The sequence below is a fragment of the Oncorhynchus keta genome, chromosome 22 (genome assembly GCF_023373465.1).
Source record: "Oncorhynchus keta strain PuntledgeMale-10-30-2019 chromosome 22, Oket_V2, whole genome shotgun sequence".
NCBI lineage: Eukaryota > Metazoa > Chordata > Actinopteri > Salmoniformes > Salmonidae > Oncorhynchus > Oncorhynchus keta.
This window is the reverse complement of record NC_068442.1, coordinates 42,260,730-42,277,106: the sequence shown is the minus strand read 5'-3', so window position 1 is coordinate 42,277,106 and position 16,377 is coordinate 42,260,730. Positions and strand designations below refer to the sequence as shown.

The 16,377-nt window shown below is 41.3% G+C and overlaps 1 protein-coding gene across 2 annotated transcripts in view; it reads left to right on the top strand.

Annotated features, from left to right (window-relative positions):
• The first annotated feature begins 10,599 nt into the window (after positions 1-10,599).
• The window catches only part of axdnd1 (axonemal dynein light chain domain containing 1), a 43,179-nt gene continuing 37,401 nt past the window's right edge, over positions 10,600-16,377 (top strand). The window contains exon 1 of one of the 2 annotated variants that reach the window (XM_035799101.2): positions 10,600-10,705. In XM_035799101.2, coding sequence (XP_035654994.2) covers positions 10,702-10,705 — 4 coding nt within the window. In that variant the 5' untranslated portion in view covers positions 10,600-10,701. The remainder of the gene's footprint in view (positions 10,706-16,377) is intronic. The other variant, XM_035799099.2, reaches the window with a different exon arrangement.

The window sequence follows — 16,377 nt, the reverse complement described above, 5'->3', positions numbered from 1 at the left end:
AACTGGATGCAGTTTATCACAGTGCCATCCGTTTTGTCACTAAAGCACCTTATACTACCCACCACTGCGACTTGTATGCTCTAGTCGGCTGGCCCTCGCTACATATTCGTCGCCAGACCCGCTGGCTCCAGGTCATCTACAAGGCCATGCTAGGTAAAGCTCCGCCTTATCTCAGTTCACTGGTCACGATGGCAACACCCATCCGTAGCACGCGCTCCAGCAGGTGTATCTCACTGATCATCCCTGAAGCCAACACCTCATTCGGCCGCCTTTCGTTCCAGTACTCTGCTGCCTGTGACTGGAACGAATTGCAAAAATCGCTGAAGTTGGAGACTTTTATCTCCCTCACCAACTTCAAACATCAGCTATCTGAGCAGCTAACCGATCGCTGCAGCTGTACATAATCTATTGGAAAATAGCCCACCCATTTTCACCTACCTCATCCTCACAGTTTTTATTTATTTACTTTTCTGCTCTTTTGCACACCAATATCTCTACCTGTACATGATCATCTGATCATTTATCACTCCAGTGTTAAACTGCAATATTGTAATTATTCGCCTAGCTCCTCATGCCTTTTGCACACATTGTATATAGACTCCCCTTTTTTTCTACTGTGTTATTGACTTGTTAATTGTTTACTCCATGTGTAACTCTGTGTTGTCTGTTCACACTGCTATGCTTTATCTTGGCCAGGTCGCAGTTGCAAATGAGAACTTGTTATAGCCTCGCTACTGTTGATTTACTGTTGCTCCTTAATTATTTGGTATTTTTCTGTTTTCTTATCTTTTACTTTATTTAAAAAAAATTTTTTACTTCAGTTTATTTTAGTAAATACTTTTAACACTTATTTTCTTAAAACTGCATTGTTGGTTAATGACTGTAAGGTTGTATTCAGCGCATGTGACAAATACAATGTTATTGTATTTTAGCTTCCAGGGAGCAAGACGTTGATGTCCGCGACCTGGCTGGTTTTCCCTTTGTAATCGGTGATTGTCTGTAGACCCTGCCATATACGTCTCGTGTCTGAGCTGTTGAATTGCGACTCCACTTTGTCTCTGTACTCATGTTTTGCCTGTTTGATTGCCTTATGGAGGGCATAACTCCACTGTTTATATTTCAACCATATTCCCAGACACATTGCGGAGTTAAATGTGGTGGTTTACGCATTCAGTTTTGCGCGAAAGCTGCCATCTATCCATGGTTTTGGTTTGGGTAAGTATAAAATCCCTATATCTGTGTTAACCTCAGACATTATTTGGGGCTTTTTTTGTTTTTTACGATTATAAATTGCCAAGCTCTATTGCCATTGCTCTTGGACATTTTCACGATCCACCATTTTAAAGTAGACAAGTAATGGTGGGGTGGGGATTCCTATGGGTTGTAGGCTCAATGTGTCTGCCAATGCTGTCAGTCACAGATGCTATAATGGCACCGATATAAATATATAAAGTCCTCTATCTCTATGGATTTTCCCCCCCAAAATGTTTTTTACCGGTCTAACGAGCGTTACCAGAGACAACTAGAATACCTATGTAAGAATGCTGTTCATCGATTTCAGCTCAGAATTTAACACCATAGTACCCTCCAAACTCGTCATTAAGCTCGAGACCCTGGTTCTCGACCCTGCCCTGTGCAACTGGGTCCTGGACTTTCTGACGAGCCGCCCCCAAGTGGTGAGGGTAGGTAACAACATCTCCACCCCGCTGATCCTCAACCACAAGGGTGTGTTCTCAGCCCTCTCCTGTACTCCCTGTTCACCCACAACTGCGTGGCCATGCACGCCTCCAACTCAATCATTAAGTTTGCAGACGACACGACAGTGGTAGGCTTGATTACCAACAACGACGAGACGGCCTACAGGAAGGAGGTGAGGGCCCTCAGAATGTGGTGTCAGGAAAATAACCTCACACTCAATGTCAACAAAACAAAGGAGATGATCGTGGACTTCGGGAAACAGCAGATGGAGCAGCCCCCTATCCACATCGACGGGACAGTAGTGGAGAGGGTGGAAAGTTAAGTTCCTCGGCGTACACATCACGGACAAACTGAAATGGTTCACCCACACAGACAGCGTGGTGAAGAAGGCGCAGCTTAGTTAGTATATAACCTCTACCTAGTTAGTATATAGTATATAACCTCTACTTAGGTAGTGCATATAACCTCTACTTAGGTAGTGCATATAACCTCTACTTAGGTAGAATGTAACCTCTACTTAGGTAGTATGTAACCTCTACTTAGGTAGTATGTAACCTCTACTTAGGTAGTATGTAACCTCTACTTAGGTAGTATGTAACCTCTACTTGGGTAGTATGTAACCTCTACTTGGGTAGTATGTAACCTCTACTTAGGTAGTATGTAACCTCTACTTAGGTAGTATGTAACCTCTACTTAGGTAGTATGTAACCTCTACTTAGGTAGTATGTAACCTCTACTTAGGTAGAATGTACTTAGGTAGAATGTACTTAGGTAGAATGTACTTAGGTAGAATGTAACCTCTACTTAGGTAGAATGTAACCTCTACTTAGGTAGAATGTAACCTCTACTTAGGTAGTATGTAACCTCTACTTAGGTAGTATGTAACCTCTACTTAGGTAGTATGTAACCTCTACTTAGGTAGTATGTAACCTCTACTTAGGTAGTATGTAACCTCTACTTAGGTAGTATGTAGTATATAACCTCTACTTAGGTAGTGCATATAACCTCTACTTAGGTAGTATGTAACCTTTACTTAGGTAGTATGTAACCTTTAGTTAGGTAGTATGTAACCTCTAGTTAGGTAGTATGTAACCTCTACTTAGGTAGTATGTAACCTCTACTTAGGTAGTATGTAACCTCTACTTAGGTAGTATGTAACCTCTACTTAGGTAGTATGTAACCTCTACTTAGGTAGTATGTAACCTCTACTTAGGTAGTATATAGTATATAACCTCTACTTAGGTATTATGTAACCTCTACTTAGGTAGTATGTAACCTTTAGTTAGGTAGTATGTAACCTCTACTTAGGTAGTATGTAACCTCTACTTAGGTAGTATGTAACCTCTACTTAGGTAGTATATAGTATATAACCTCTACTTAGGTATTATGTAACCTCTACTTAGGTAGTATGTAACCTTTAGTTAGGTAGTATGTAACCTCTACTTAGGTAGTATGTAACCTCTACTTAGGTAGTATGTAACCTCTACTTAGGTAGTATATAACCTCTACTTAGGTAGTATGTAGTATATAACCTCTACTTAGGTAGTGCATATAACCTTTACTTAGGTAGTATGTAACCTCTACTTAGGTAGTATGTAACCTCTACTTAGGTAGTATGTAACCTCTACTTAGGTAGTATATAACCTCTACTTAGGTATTATGTAACCTCTACTTAGGTAGTATGTAACCTTTACTTAGGTAGTATGTAACCTCTACTTAGGTAGTATGTAACCTCTACTTAGGTAGTATGTAACCTCTACTTAGGTAGTATGTAGTATATAACCTCTACTTAGGTAGTATGTAGTATATAACCTCTACTTAGGTAGTGCATATAACCTTTAGTTAGGTAGTATGTAACCTCTACTTAGGTAGTATGTAACCTCTACTTAGGTAGTATGTAACCTCTACTTAGGTAGTATGTAGTATATAACCTCTACTTAGGTAGTGCATATAACCTCTAGTTAGGTAGTATGTAACCTCTACTTAGGTAGTATGTAACCTCTACTTAGGTAGTATGTAACCTCTACTTAGGTAGTATGTAACCTCTACTTAGGTAGTGTATGTAACCTCTACTTAGGTAGTGTATGTAACCTCTACTTAGGTAGTGTATGTAACCTCTACTTAGGTAGTGTATGTAACCTCTACTTAGCTAGTATGTAACCTCTACTTAGGTAGTATGTAATCTCTACTTAGGTAGTATGTAGTATATAACCTCTACTTAGGTAGTGCATATAACCTCTACTTAGTTAGTATATAGTATATAACCTCTACTTAGTTAATATATAGTATATAACCTCTACTTAGGTAGTGCATATAACCTCTACTTAGGTAGTATGTAACCTCTACTTAGGTAGTATGTAACCTCTACTTAGGTAGTATGTAACCTCTACTTAGGTAGTATGAAGTATATAAACTCTACTTAGGTAGTATGTAGTATATAACCTCTACTTAGGTAGTGCATATAACCTCTACTTAGGTAACCTTACTTAGGTAGTATGTAACCTTTACTTAGGTAGTATGTAACCTCTAGTTAGGTAGTATGTAACCTCTACTTAGGTAGTATGTAACCTCTACTTAGGTAGTATGTAACCTCTACTTAGGTAGTATGTAACCTCTACTTGGGTAGTATGTGACCTCTACTTAGGTAGTATGTGACCTCTACTTAGGTAGTATGTGACCTCTACTTAGGTAGTATGTGACCTCTACTTAGGTAGTATGTGACCTCTACTTAGGTAGTATGTAACCTCTACTTAGGTAGTGTATGTAACCTCTACTTAGGTAGTATGTAACCTCTACTTAGGTAGTATGTAACCTCTACTTAGGTAGTATGTAACCTCTACTTAGGTAGTGCATATGACCTCTACTTAGTTAGTATATAGTATATAACCTCTACTTAGGTAGTATGTAACCTCTACTTAGGTAGTATGTAACCTCTACTTAGGTAGTATATAGTATGTAACCTCTACTTAGGTAGTATGTAACCTCTACTTAGGTAGTATATAGTATATAACCTCTACTTAGGTAGTGCATATAACCTCTACTTAGGTAGTGCATATAACCTCTACTTAGTTAGTATATAGTATATAACCTCTACTTAGGTAGTATGTAACCTCTACTTAGGTAGTATGTAACCTCTACTTAGGTAGTATGTAGTATATAACCTCTACTTAGGTAGTATGTAACCTCTACTTAGTTAGTATATAGTATATAACCTCTACTTAGGTAGTATGTAACCTCTACTTAGGTAGTATGTAGTATATAACCTCTACTTAGGTAGTGCATATAACCTCTACTTAGGTAGTATGTAACCTTTACTTAGGTAGTATGTAACCTTTAGTTAGGTAGTATGTAACCTCTAGTTAGGTAGTATGTAACCTCTACTTAGTTAGTATATAACCTCTACTTAGCTAGTATATAACCTCTACTTAGCTAGTATGTAACCTTTACTTAGGTAGTATGTAACCTCTACTTAGGTAGTATGTAACCTCTACTTAGGTAGTATGTAACCTCTACTTAGGTAGTATGTAACCTCTACTTAGGTAGTGCATATAACCTCTACTTAGTTAGTATATAGTATATAACCTCTACTTAGGTAGTATGTAACCTCTACTTAGGTAGTATATAGTATGTAACCTCTACTTAGGTAGTATGTAACCTCTACTTAGGTAGTATATAGTATATAACCTCTACTTAGGTAGTGCATATAACCTCTACTTAGGTAGTGCATATAACCTCTACTTAGTTAGTATATAGTATATAACCTCTACTTAGGTAGTATGTAACCTCTACTTAGGTAGTATGTAACCTCTACTTAGTTAGTATATAGTATATAACCTCTACTTAGGTAGTATGTAACCTCTACTTAGGTAGTATGTAGTATATAACCTCTACCTAGGTAGTGCACATAACCTCTACTTAGGTAGTATGTAACCTTTAGTTAGGTAGTATGTAACCTCTAGTTAGGTAGTATGTAACCTCTAGTTAGGTAGTATGTAACCTCTACTTAGTTAGTATATAACCTCTACTTAGCTAGTATATAACCTCTACTTAGCTAGTATGTAACCTCTACTTAGCTAGTATGTAACCTCTACTTAGGTAGTATGTAACCTCTACTTAGGTAGTATGTAACCTCTACTTAGGTAGTATGTAACCTCTACTTAGGTAGTATGTAACCTCTACTTAGGTAGTATGTAACCTCTACTTAGGTAGTATGTAACCTCTACTTAGGTAGTGCATATAACCTCTACTTAGGTAGTGCATATAACCTCTACTTAGGTAGTGTATGTAACCTCTACTTAGGTAGTGTATGTAACCGCTACTTAGGTAGTATGTAACCTCTACTTAGGTAGTATATAACCTCTACTTAGGTAGTGTATGTAACCGCTACTTAGGTAGTATGTAACCTCTACTTAGTTAGTATATAACCTCTACCTAGGTAGTATATAACGTCTACTTAGGTAATGTATGTAACCTCTACTTAGTTAGTATATAATGTCTACTTAGGTAGTGCATATAATGACTACTTAGGTAGTATGTAACCTCTACTTAGGTAGTGTATATAATCTCTATTTAGGTAGTGCGTATAACGGCTACTTAGGTAGTGTATATAACCTTAGGGAATTGCAGTGACACCTGGGATTTACTATTTCTCAATATGTGTAAGAGAAATGTTAGTAGCTAGTAGGCTGACACATTTCAAATGATATCCTGTTTTAGTTATTTAATACTTCCCTTAATTTTTCTTCTAGCTCATATCCGTTTCAACCTTATCGCCCCGATGATTTAGAAATCTCCAGAGAAGTTAGTATTTTATCTGAATACAAAACCCTTATTGTTTGTAGATGTTGTCATTTTTTCTTTCACAGTCACTCTAAATGTGTATGTAATGTGGCCCCGGTGCTGTTTGACATCTTTGTGAACATCTTGGCCCACAACCTGGCAGAGCTGCCCTACGAGGCTGACGTGGCCCAGCTGGATTACAAACTGATCGCCGGGGAACATGGCCTGGTCATCAGGGTCAAGGGCTTCAACCACAAGCTGTCTGGTCATCAGGGTCAAGGGCTTCAACCACAAGCTGCCTGGTCATCAGGGTCAAGGGCTTCAACCTGTTGTATTTGTCACGTGACAATTAACATTGGATTTGAAGGAAAGATATGTAAAAAAATATTGCTTGGTAGCAATGTACCTGGACCAAAACGCTGGTATTTTTTTTATCATATATCACATATTTTTATCATATAGCTTGTTCTCCATCTTCTTTTTAAATAGTGAGCCAACATGTTTTCATCACTTTTATTTCCATGACTGATAAAACCATTTTCTCATGCTCTTTCTAGTCTCTCTGCAGCAGACATGTCATCCTATAGCTACAGTAGCTTTGATTGGACTGATGTCAACATCTTACTTTCAAAATCTTATCTAGCAGTCATCTACAGTTGTCATCAAGTCGACAATCTACTGGCAAATCCTTTTTAATCCTTGGCGTATGAAGATAAATAATGAAGAGAAATTATAGATAAAACGAATCGGTGGTCATTGGCCATTGTACATAAAGATTACACAACATGTTGGAAATCGCAAATCCAAGAATGAGTCGTATGGAAGGAATCGGTGACTAACTGCAAGCATTGCAAAGAAACCACAAACATTGGCCTGCTACTCTGCTCTGACTTGCCTGGCCATTCTCCTTCTCTCCAAAGCCTACCATCTGACAGAGGGAGAGTAGGTACAGTAAGCTCTGGAGGAGCTGATAGGGGATAACACTTGATATGTTCCCTCTACCATGCAAGCACATACAGTTGAAGTCGGGAGTTTACATCCACTGAGGTTGACTGTGCCTTTAAACAGCTTGGAAAATTACAGAAAATGATGTCATGGCTTTAGAAGCTTCTGATAGGCTAATTGACATCATTTGAGTCAATTGGAGGTGTACCTGTGGATGTATTTCAAGGCATACCTGCTTGACATAATGGGAAAATCAAAAGAAATCAGCCAAGATTGCAGAAAAAAATTGTAGACCTCCACAAGTCTGGTTCATCCTTGGGAGCAATTTCCAAACACCTGAAGGTGCCACGTCCACCTGTACAAACAATAGTACGCAAGTATAAACACCATGGGACCACGCAGCCTTCATGCCGCTCAGGAAGGAGACGTGTTCTGTCTCCTAGAGAGAAACGTACTTTGGTGCAAAAGGTGCAAATCAAGTATCTAGACCAAATTAGACCAAATTATTAGGGTGAGGCACATGGGCTACTAACAGCTTACTACACAATATTGACTTCGTAGTACTTTCTTAGCTACAGTATGCATATCTCCTTGGCATATTACATCATTTATGCAGCAGCATACAATACATTTTTGGACTCACCTTGTTGTGAAGGTGGCGCAGCGTGGTCCTTTGTGGGCAAATATGGTCATCATAACTTTGTCAAAGTCTGGCATTCTCTGGATTTATGGTGGAAACTCTGGGAAAAAACACAGCCACTCCATTGGCGGCTGCAGCCCCAGCCCCTCAGAGGCGGAAGAGGACCAAGGCCAGGCCTCTATGACCTCCTCCTACGGAGACGTGTCCAAGCTGACCTTGCTGCCTGCCTCCCTCATGCTGGCCGACGCCACGCTCATCGATGACATCCGGTCGTTCACCTCCTCCCTCACCCTCTACCCCTACCATAAAATCCTTAAGTAGATTGGTTGCACACATTGATTCTGCATTGCAGTAGGCAACTGAAGGAGCAGTATTTTGACTTTTTCATATCACAGACACACCTCCTCATCGCTAACATGAAAAAAAGATTGTGTATTTTTTATTTTCTTTTTCTTTTAATTTTACCCCTTTTTCGCCCCAATTTCATGGTATCCAATTGTCTTGTCTCATCGCTACAACTCCTGTACGGGCTCGGGAGAGATGAAGGTTGAAAGTCATGCGTCCTCCGATACACAACCCAACCAAACCGCACTGCTTCTTAACACAGAAAGCCAGCCGCACCAATGTGTCGGAGGAAACACAGTGCACCTGGCAACCTTGGTTAGCGCGCACTGCGCCCGCCCGCCACAGAAGTCGCTGGTGCGCGATGAGACAGGATATCCCTACTGGCCAAACCCTCCCGAACCCGGACGACTATAGGCCAATTGTGCGTCGCCCCACGGACCTCCCAGTCACGGCCGGTTACGACAGTGCCTGGGCGTAAACCCAGAGTCTCTGATGGCACAGCTGGCGCTGCAGTACAGCGCCTTTAACTGCGCCACCCGGGATGCCAGATTGTGTGTATTTTAACAATGGACGTCAGGGTTAACATTTCACATGTTCATACTGTAAGATTTTGTTTATTATAAAAATGAAGTGTTTGTCATAATGTTAAGATGAGGAGCCTGAAACATGGTCAGTATGTTGTCATAATGGTAAGATGAGGAGCCTGATACATAGTCAGTATGTTGTCATAATGATAAGATGAGGAGCCTGATACATGGTCAGTATGTTGTCATAATGGTAAGATGAGGAGCCTGATACATGGTCAGTATGTTATCATAATGGTAAGATAAGGAGTCTGATACATGGTCAGTATGTTGTCATAATGGTAAGATGAGGAGCCTGATACATGGTCAGTATGTTATCATAATGGTAAGATAAGGAGTCTGATACATGGTCAGTATGTTGTCATAATGGTAAGATGAGGAGTCTGATACATGGTCAGTATGTTGTCATAATGGTAAGATGAGGAGCCTGATACATGGTCAGTATGTTGTCATAATGGTAAGATGAGGAGCCTGATACATGGTCAGTATGTTATCATAATGGTAAGATAAGGAGTCTGATACATGGTCAGTATGTTGTCATAATGGTAAGATGAGGAGTCTGATACATGGTCAGTATGTTGTCATAATGGTAAGATGAGGAGCCTGATACATGGTCAGTATGTTATCATAATGGTAAGATAAGGAGTCTGATACATGGTCAGTATGTTATCATAATGGTAAGATAAGGAGTCTGATACATGGTCAGTATGTTATCATAATGGTAAGATAAGGAGTCTGATACATGGTCAGTATGTTATCATAATGGTAAGATAAGGAGCCTGATACATGGTCAGTATGTTATCATAATGGTAAGATACGGAGTCTGATACATGGTCAGTATGTTATCATAATGGTAAGATAAGGAGTCTGATACATGGTCAGTATGTTATCATAATGGTAAGATAAGGAGCCTGATACATGGTCAGTATGTTGTCATAATGGTAAGGCGAGGAGCCTGTTACATGGTCAGTATGTTATCATAATGGTAAGATAAGGAGTCTGATACATGGTCAGTATGTGACAGTTTCTGATTTGTTTCCAAGGTATTGTTTCAACTTTGATTCTGTTGCAGAGAGACTAAAGGGAAAACTGTATACTGTAGGCTTAACATGTAATAACTGCCTTTTAAAACCACTGGATGACTGGGATGTTTCCATCTCTAGCTTGTTATCTTTAAATGTCATTATTAAAAGGGAATGTAGGATATTGCATTTGTTTTTGGTCTTCTCTTCAATATAATATAATATTGAAGACCTATTTTAAATACCCATTTACAGGTGGGTGCTAAAACATTGTTGGTAGATGGAGTTACTTATTCAGGTCAAGAGCTTTGAGATCTTGTGAAAAGCACTATAATTGTAATGCTGTTGCACCTTGGGGAGAATGCGTTTTCAATTATTGCTTAACACATAACGGAAGAATGTATGCTAGGGCATACTTGCCATGTCCTGTGGTGAAATAGGCCAACATGTAAATCACTAGGATTAACACCAATGTACCACACCCTAGTTTGTGACATGTTTTTCTTGTTGCGGTTGTTACGAGTTGACTCATCTCAAACGTCTGCCTCCTATGCCCAAATATGGTAATAAATACTTGGATTGGTTCAGTGATCAAACTAGACACAAAAAACACATTGTTTTAAGGAAGTAGCCTGCAGACAAGAAAAGTAGAGGGGCACTGATGTGACGGAATCGCTATGCAGCTGGAATGGGTAAGTCCTATTCATTGCTATAGGTCAGTGCTTGACTTGGACTAAAATAGGTGCCGTTACTCATTTTGGGTGCTTGTACTGTTTATATTTAAGTGCAAGAGCTCCACACGAGCTCAAATAGTAGAAAATCTGACCTCCAGCACTATCTTGACTATCTCACTAGGCGCTATCTCAAAAATCAAATACCTACTTTGCGTGACTACATGTTCAATGGTCAAGGTCACTATAATCTGAAGTGAGCACAAGTTTCTTATTTTTCCCCTACAAAATTTAAAAAATGGCACCATGTCGCTAGAATCTGTCCACAATTCCTGGAAGCTGAAAATGTCCCAGGTCTTCCATGGCCTGCATACTAATCAGACATGTGACCCATTGAGCATGTTTGGGATACTCTATCGATGTGTAGGACAGCGGGTTCCAGTTCCCGCCAATATCCAGCAACTTCGAATAGCCATTGAAGACTGGTTATAACATTCCACCGGCCACAATCAACAGCATGATCAACTCTATGCGAAGGACATGCATGAGGCAAATGGGGTCACACCAGATACTGACTGGATTTTTGATCCACACCCCTACTTTTTTTAAAAGTATCTGTGACCAACTGATGCATATCTGTATTCACAGTCATGTGAAATCCATAATTAATTTATTTCAATTGACTGATTTCCTTATATAAACTAACTCAGTAAAGTGGTTAGTTGTGGCATTTTATAATTTTGAGTAGTTAATCTACAGAAAAACGATCAAATGTACCTCTTATTGTCAGCCACCATTCACGTCCCCTTTCCGCTCTTTGGTCAAAAATCCAATTCGAGAGCGGTCAAGCCGTGATGGTCATTGGGGAGCAAACTGGAAACTTGGTGTGAGGGAGGAGAGAAGACCTCCCTGTTGGGAGTCGGGACGTGGCGTTTTTGTGAGTGCAGTAATTTGAGTGTTGACAGTAACTATTTCTTCAGGCGAACAAAAATCTCAGCTCTCGAATTAATTTACTGCGTGTGGAAATGCATTTCTGCTCGCTCGAAGTCACACTAGCAAGCTCTCAAGTTTAATTTGCGCGCAGGCTCGACCACATCTTCTCTCAAGACTATGGAAGGCCAAGAGTTTCAAGTCGTCTTGATTTTCTTGTTATGGTCATTTTTACACGCGATTATTACACCACCTGTTCAGTGTGCATTTACATGTGATTAGACGGGGACATTTCATGCGTCTGAAAGTACCACACTGTAGCCCCTCCCACCTCAATTTCCGTGAGTTTGACTTCTAGCCAGTTGCGATGAATCGCTTACTGAGGGGGTAGATGTTTCTAAATGTGGATAAAATTGTTACAATTGGTCAATTACATTTACAGAATGTAAACGCTACAGCAAGGCGTTGGTGCGAAAATTGGAGCAAGAAATGACAACGACTTTTTCCATAAAGCATTTACAACTACAAAGCTGACGCTGGTTAGCTGGCTTATTTTCATTGAAATAACATAGCTAGTTAGCTAGCAATAGTCTTCTGTCTAGCCTGTGACTAATGGTTGTACGTTGTGGAACTGATCAATAGTTCTTTGTACTTGTCATTTGGTTGAGACTGACATTAGTTTACAAAATAATTGGTTGGCTTTGCTAGTTAGCAAGCTGAGAGTCATGTGCTAAAGTTGGCCAACTTAGCTAATGTTTTAGGAAAACAGGCTAGCTCCCTGTAGAATCTAGACAATAGAGAATGGGGAATAAGATCTGGCTGTTGCAGTGCCCAGACGAAGTGAGAGCAAACTTCTTCCTGACAATGTCTCTGATAAAGTTACTCTTAGGAAAAAAAGTGCTATTGTTGATAATAGGATATGTAGAAGGGTGAGCCGGTTAAGGATCGATTCAGACAAGGTGGTAAAATTGTATGACAAGCGACAGTTTATTCAGAGTAAAGATATCTGGTACAGCGTATATACGGGCCCTTCTATTAGCTCATGAGGAACCAACAAAAAACGCCCCGCTAATCGTTTGCACAAGCAATTAATACAGAACAGAAAGTAGGTTGATTCTAGAAGTTCGGTTCTTCGGATTGGTTCAGGCTCAAGCTGGGGTGTAGTCTTCCGTCATTGGCTCAGTTGTCTGTCCGTCATCATAGAATCCCTCCATGCCTGTTCTCAGTCACACAATGTTCAGCTAGAAAAAGGAGGTTATGTGTGTGCGCTGGTTTGTCTCCAAGTCAAGGTTGTCTCTCCCTATTCTGTTTCTCCCTGCCAATGTGTGTAGGAGTCTTATCTGTATGTCCTCGGTAGTTAGTGTGTAATGTGTGTGCGTTCGTGTCCTCACTGGATGTTGTGTCCGAACTGAAGGCTAGCACCTGTGGCTAGGAAGTATCCTATTTTGACAGTGTTGTGGATGATTTAAGTGAGTCTGTGAAAATACGTTGCTATGTATTGTCTCAGTTACAGCAAGGCAATAGCAGTAAGTTGGTCACCTGCATAAGATGGTCACCTGCATAAGAATTAACATTTCTTTACACTATCTAGAACTTCAAGTTATTCAGCTGTCCCCATAGGATAACTTTTTGAAGAACCCTTTTTGGTTCCAAATAGAACCAGTTTGGGTTCCATGTAGAACCCTTTCCACAGAGGGTTCTACATGGAACCCAAAAATAGATCAACTATGGGGACAGCTGAAGAATCCTTTTGGAACCCTTTTTTTCTAAGTATATCTAGTTGTTCTAATGCAATGTCCATGTTACAGCCAAAACATGATGATCGTGTAGTCACGCATCTGAAGAGAAAAGCCTGCTTTGGAAGAGCAAGCTAGAACAATAACTAGCTATATCAGAAAGAGGGCAAGCTAGTAGTAGTAACATTATTTTTCTTAAACCTCATGCTCATAATCTGTATCTGTGTTATAATTTTTTTAATATATTTTTTTATTTTACCTTTATTTTACTAGGCAAGTCAGTTAAGAACAAATTCTTATTTTCAATGACGGCCTAGGAACAGTGGGTTAACTGCCTGTTCAGGGGCAGAACGACAGATTTGTACCGTGTCAGCTCGGGGGTTTGAACTTGCAACCTTCCGGTTACTAGTGAGGCTCCTCAGGGGTTTGTTGTAAATGAACAATATACCATGGCTAAGGGCTGTTCTTAGCACGACAACGCGGAGTGCCTGGATACAGGCCTTAGCTATGGTACACCCCAAGGTGCCTTAATGCTATTAAAAACAATTGCTATTACAACAGTAAACAAGTAATATTGACTCATACCCATGGTATACTGTCTGTGTCGTGCTAAGAACAGCCCTTAGCCATTGTATATTGTTCATTATTTATATTCGGCGCCGACAGAGATGGCCGCCTCGCTTTGCGTTCCTATGAAACTATGCAGTTTTTTGTTTTGTTACGTGTTATTTCTTACATTGGTACCCCAGGTCATCTTAGGTTTCATTACATACAGTCGAGAAGAACTGCTGAACATAAGAGCAGCGTCAACTCACCATCAGTACGACCAAGAATATGACTTTCGTGAAGCGGGTCCTGCGTTCTGCCTTTCACCCAGGACAATGGAATGGATCCCAGCCGGCGACCCCAAAAAACAACTTCGAAAAAGGGGAAAACGAAGCGGTCTTCTGGTCAGACTCCGGAGACGGTCACATCGTGCACCACTCCCTAGCATTCTCCTCGCCAATGTCCAGTCTCTTGACAACAAGGTTGATGAAATCCGAGCAAGGGTAGCATTCCAGAGGGACATCAGAGACTGTAACGTTCTTTGCTTCACGGAAACATGGCTCACTGGAGAGACGCGATCGGAGACGGTGCAGCCTGCTGGTTTCTCCACGCATCGCGCTGACAGAAACAAACATCTTTCTGGTAAGAAGAGAGGCGGGGGCGTATGCTTTATGGTTAACGTGACGTGGTGTGATCATAACAACATACAGGAACTCAAGTCCTTCTGTTCACCTGATTTTGAATTCCTCACAATCAAATGTAGACCGCATTATCTACCAAGGGAATTCCCTTCAATCATAATCACAGTCATGTATATTCCCCCCCAAGCAGACACATCGATGGCTCTGAACGAACTTTACTTGACTCTTTGCAAACTGGAATCCATATATCCGGAGGCTGCATTCATTGTAGCTGGGGATTTTAACAAGGCTAATCTGAAAACAAGACTCCCTCAATTTTATCAGCATATCGATTGCGCAACCAGGGCTGGAAAAACCTTGGATCAATTGCTATTCCAACTTCCGCGACGCATATAAGGCCCTGCCCCGCCCTCCTTTCGGAAAAGCTGACCACGACTCCATTTTGCTGATCCCTGCCTACAGACAGAAACTAAAACAAGAAGCTCCCGCGCTGAGGTCTGTTCAACGCTGGTCCGACCAATCTGATTCCACACTCCAAGACTGCTTCCATCACGTGGACTGGGATATGTTCCGTATTGCGTCAGACGACAACATTGACGAATACGCTGATTCGGTGTGCGAGTTCATTAGAACGCGCGTTGAAGATGTCGTTCCCATAGCAACGATTAAAACATTCCCAAACCAGAAACCGTGGATTGATGGCAGCATTCGCGTGAAACTGAAAGCTCAAACCACTGCTTTTAATCAGGGCAAGGTGACTGGAAACATGACCAAATACAAACCGTGCAACTGTTCACTCCGCAAGGCAATCAAACAAGCTAAGCGTCAGTATAGAGACAAAGTAGAGTCGCAATTCAACGGCTCAGACACAAGAGGTATGTGGCAGGGTCTACAGTCAATCACGGATTACAAAAAGAACCAGCACCGTCACGGACCAGGATGTCTTGCTCCCAAGCAGACTAAATAAAGTTTTTGCCCGCTTTGAGGACAATACAGTGCCACTGACACTGCCCGCAACTAAAACATGCGGACTCTCCTTCACTGCAGCCGACGTGAGGAAAACATTTAAACGTGTCAACCCTCGCAAGGCTGCAGGCCCAGACTGCATCCCCAGCCGCGCCCTCAGAGCATGCGCAGACCAGCTGGCTGGTGTGTTTACGGACATATTCAATCAATCCCTATCCCAGTTTGTTGTTCCCACATGCTTCAAGAGGGCCACCATTGTTCCTGTTCCCAAGAAAGCTAAGGTAGCTGAGCTAAACGACTACCGCCCCGTAGCACTCACTTCCGTCATCATGAAGTGCTTTGAGAGACTAGTCAAGGACCATATCACCTCCACCCTACCTGACACCCTAGACCCACTCCAATTTGCTTACCGCCCAACTAGGTCCACAGACGATGCAATCTCAACCACACTGCACACTGCCCTAACCCATCTGGACAAGAGGCATACCTATGTGAGAATGCTGTTCATCGACTACAGCTCGGCATTTAACACCATAGTGCCCTCCAAGCTCGTCATCAAGCTCGAGACCCTGGGTTTCGACCCCACCCTGTGCAACTGGGTTCTGGACTTTCTGACGGGCCGCCCCCAGGTGGTGAAGGTAGGCAACAACAACATCTCCACCCCGCTGATCCTCAACACTGGGGCCCCACAAGGGTGCGTTCTGAGCCCTCTCCTGTACTCCCTGTTCACCCACAACTGCGTGGCCACACACGCCTCCAACTCAATCATCAAGTTTGCGGACGACACAACAGTGGTAGGCTTGATTACCAACAACGACGAGACGGCCTACAGGGAGGAGGTGCGGGCCCTCGGAGTGTGGTGTCAGGAAAATAA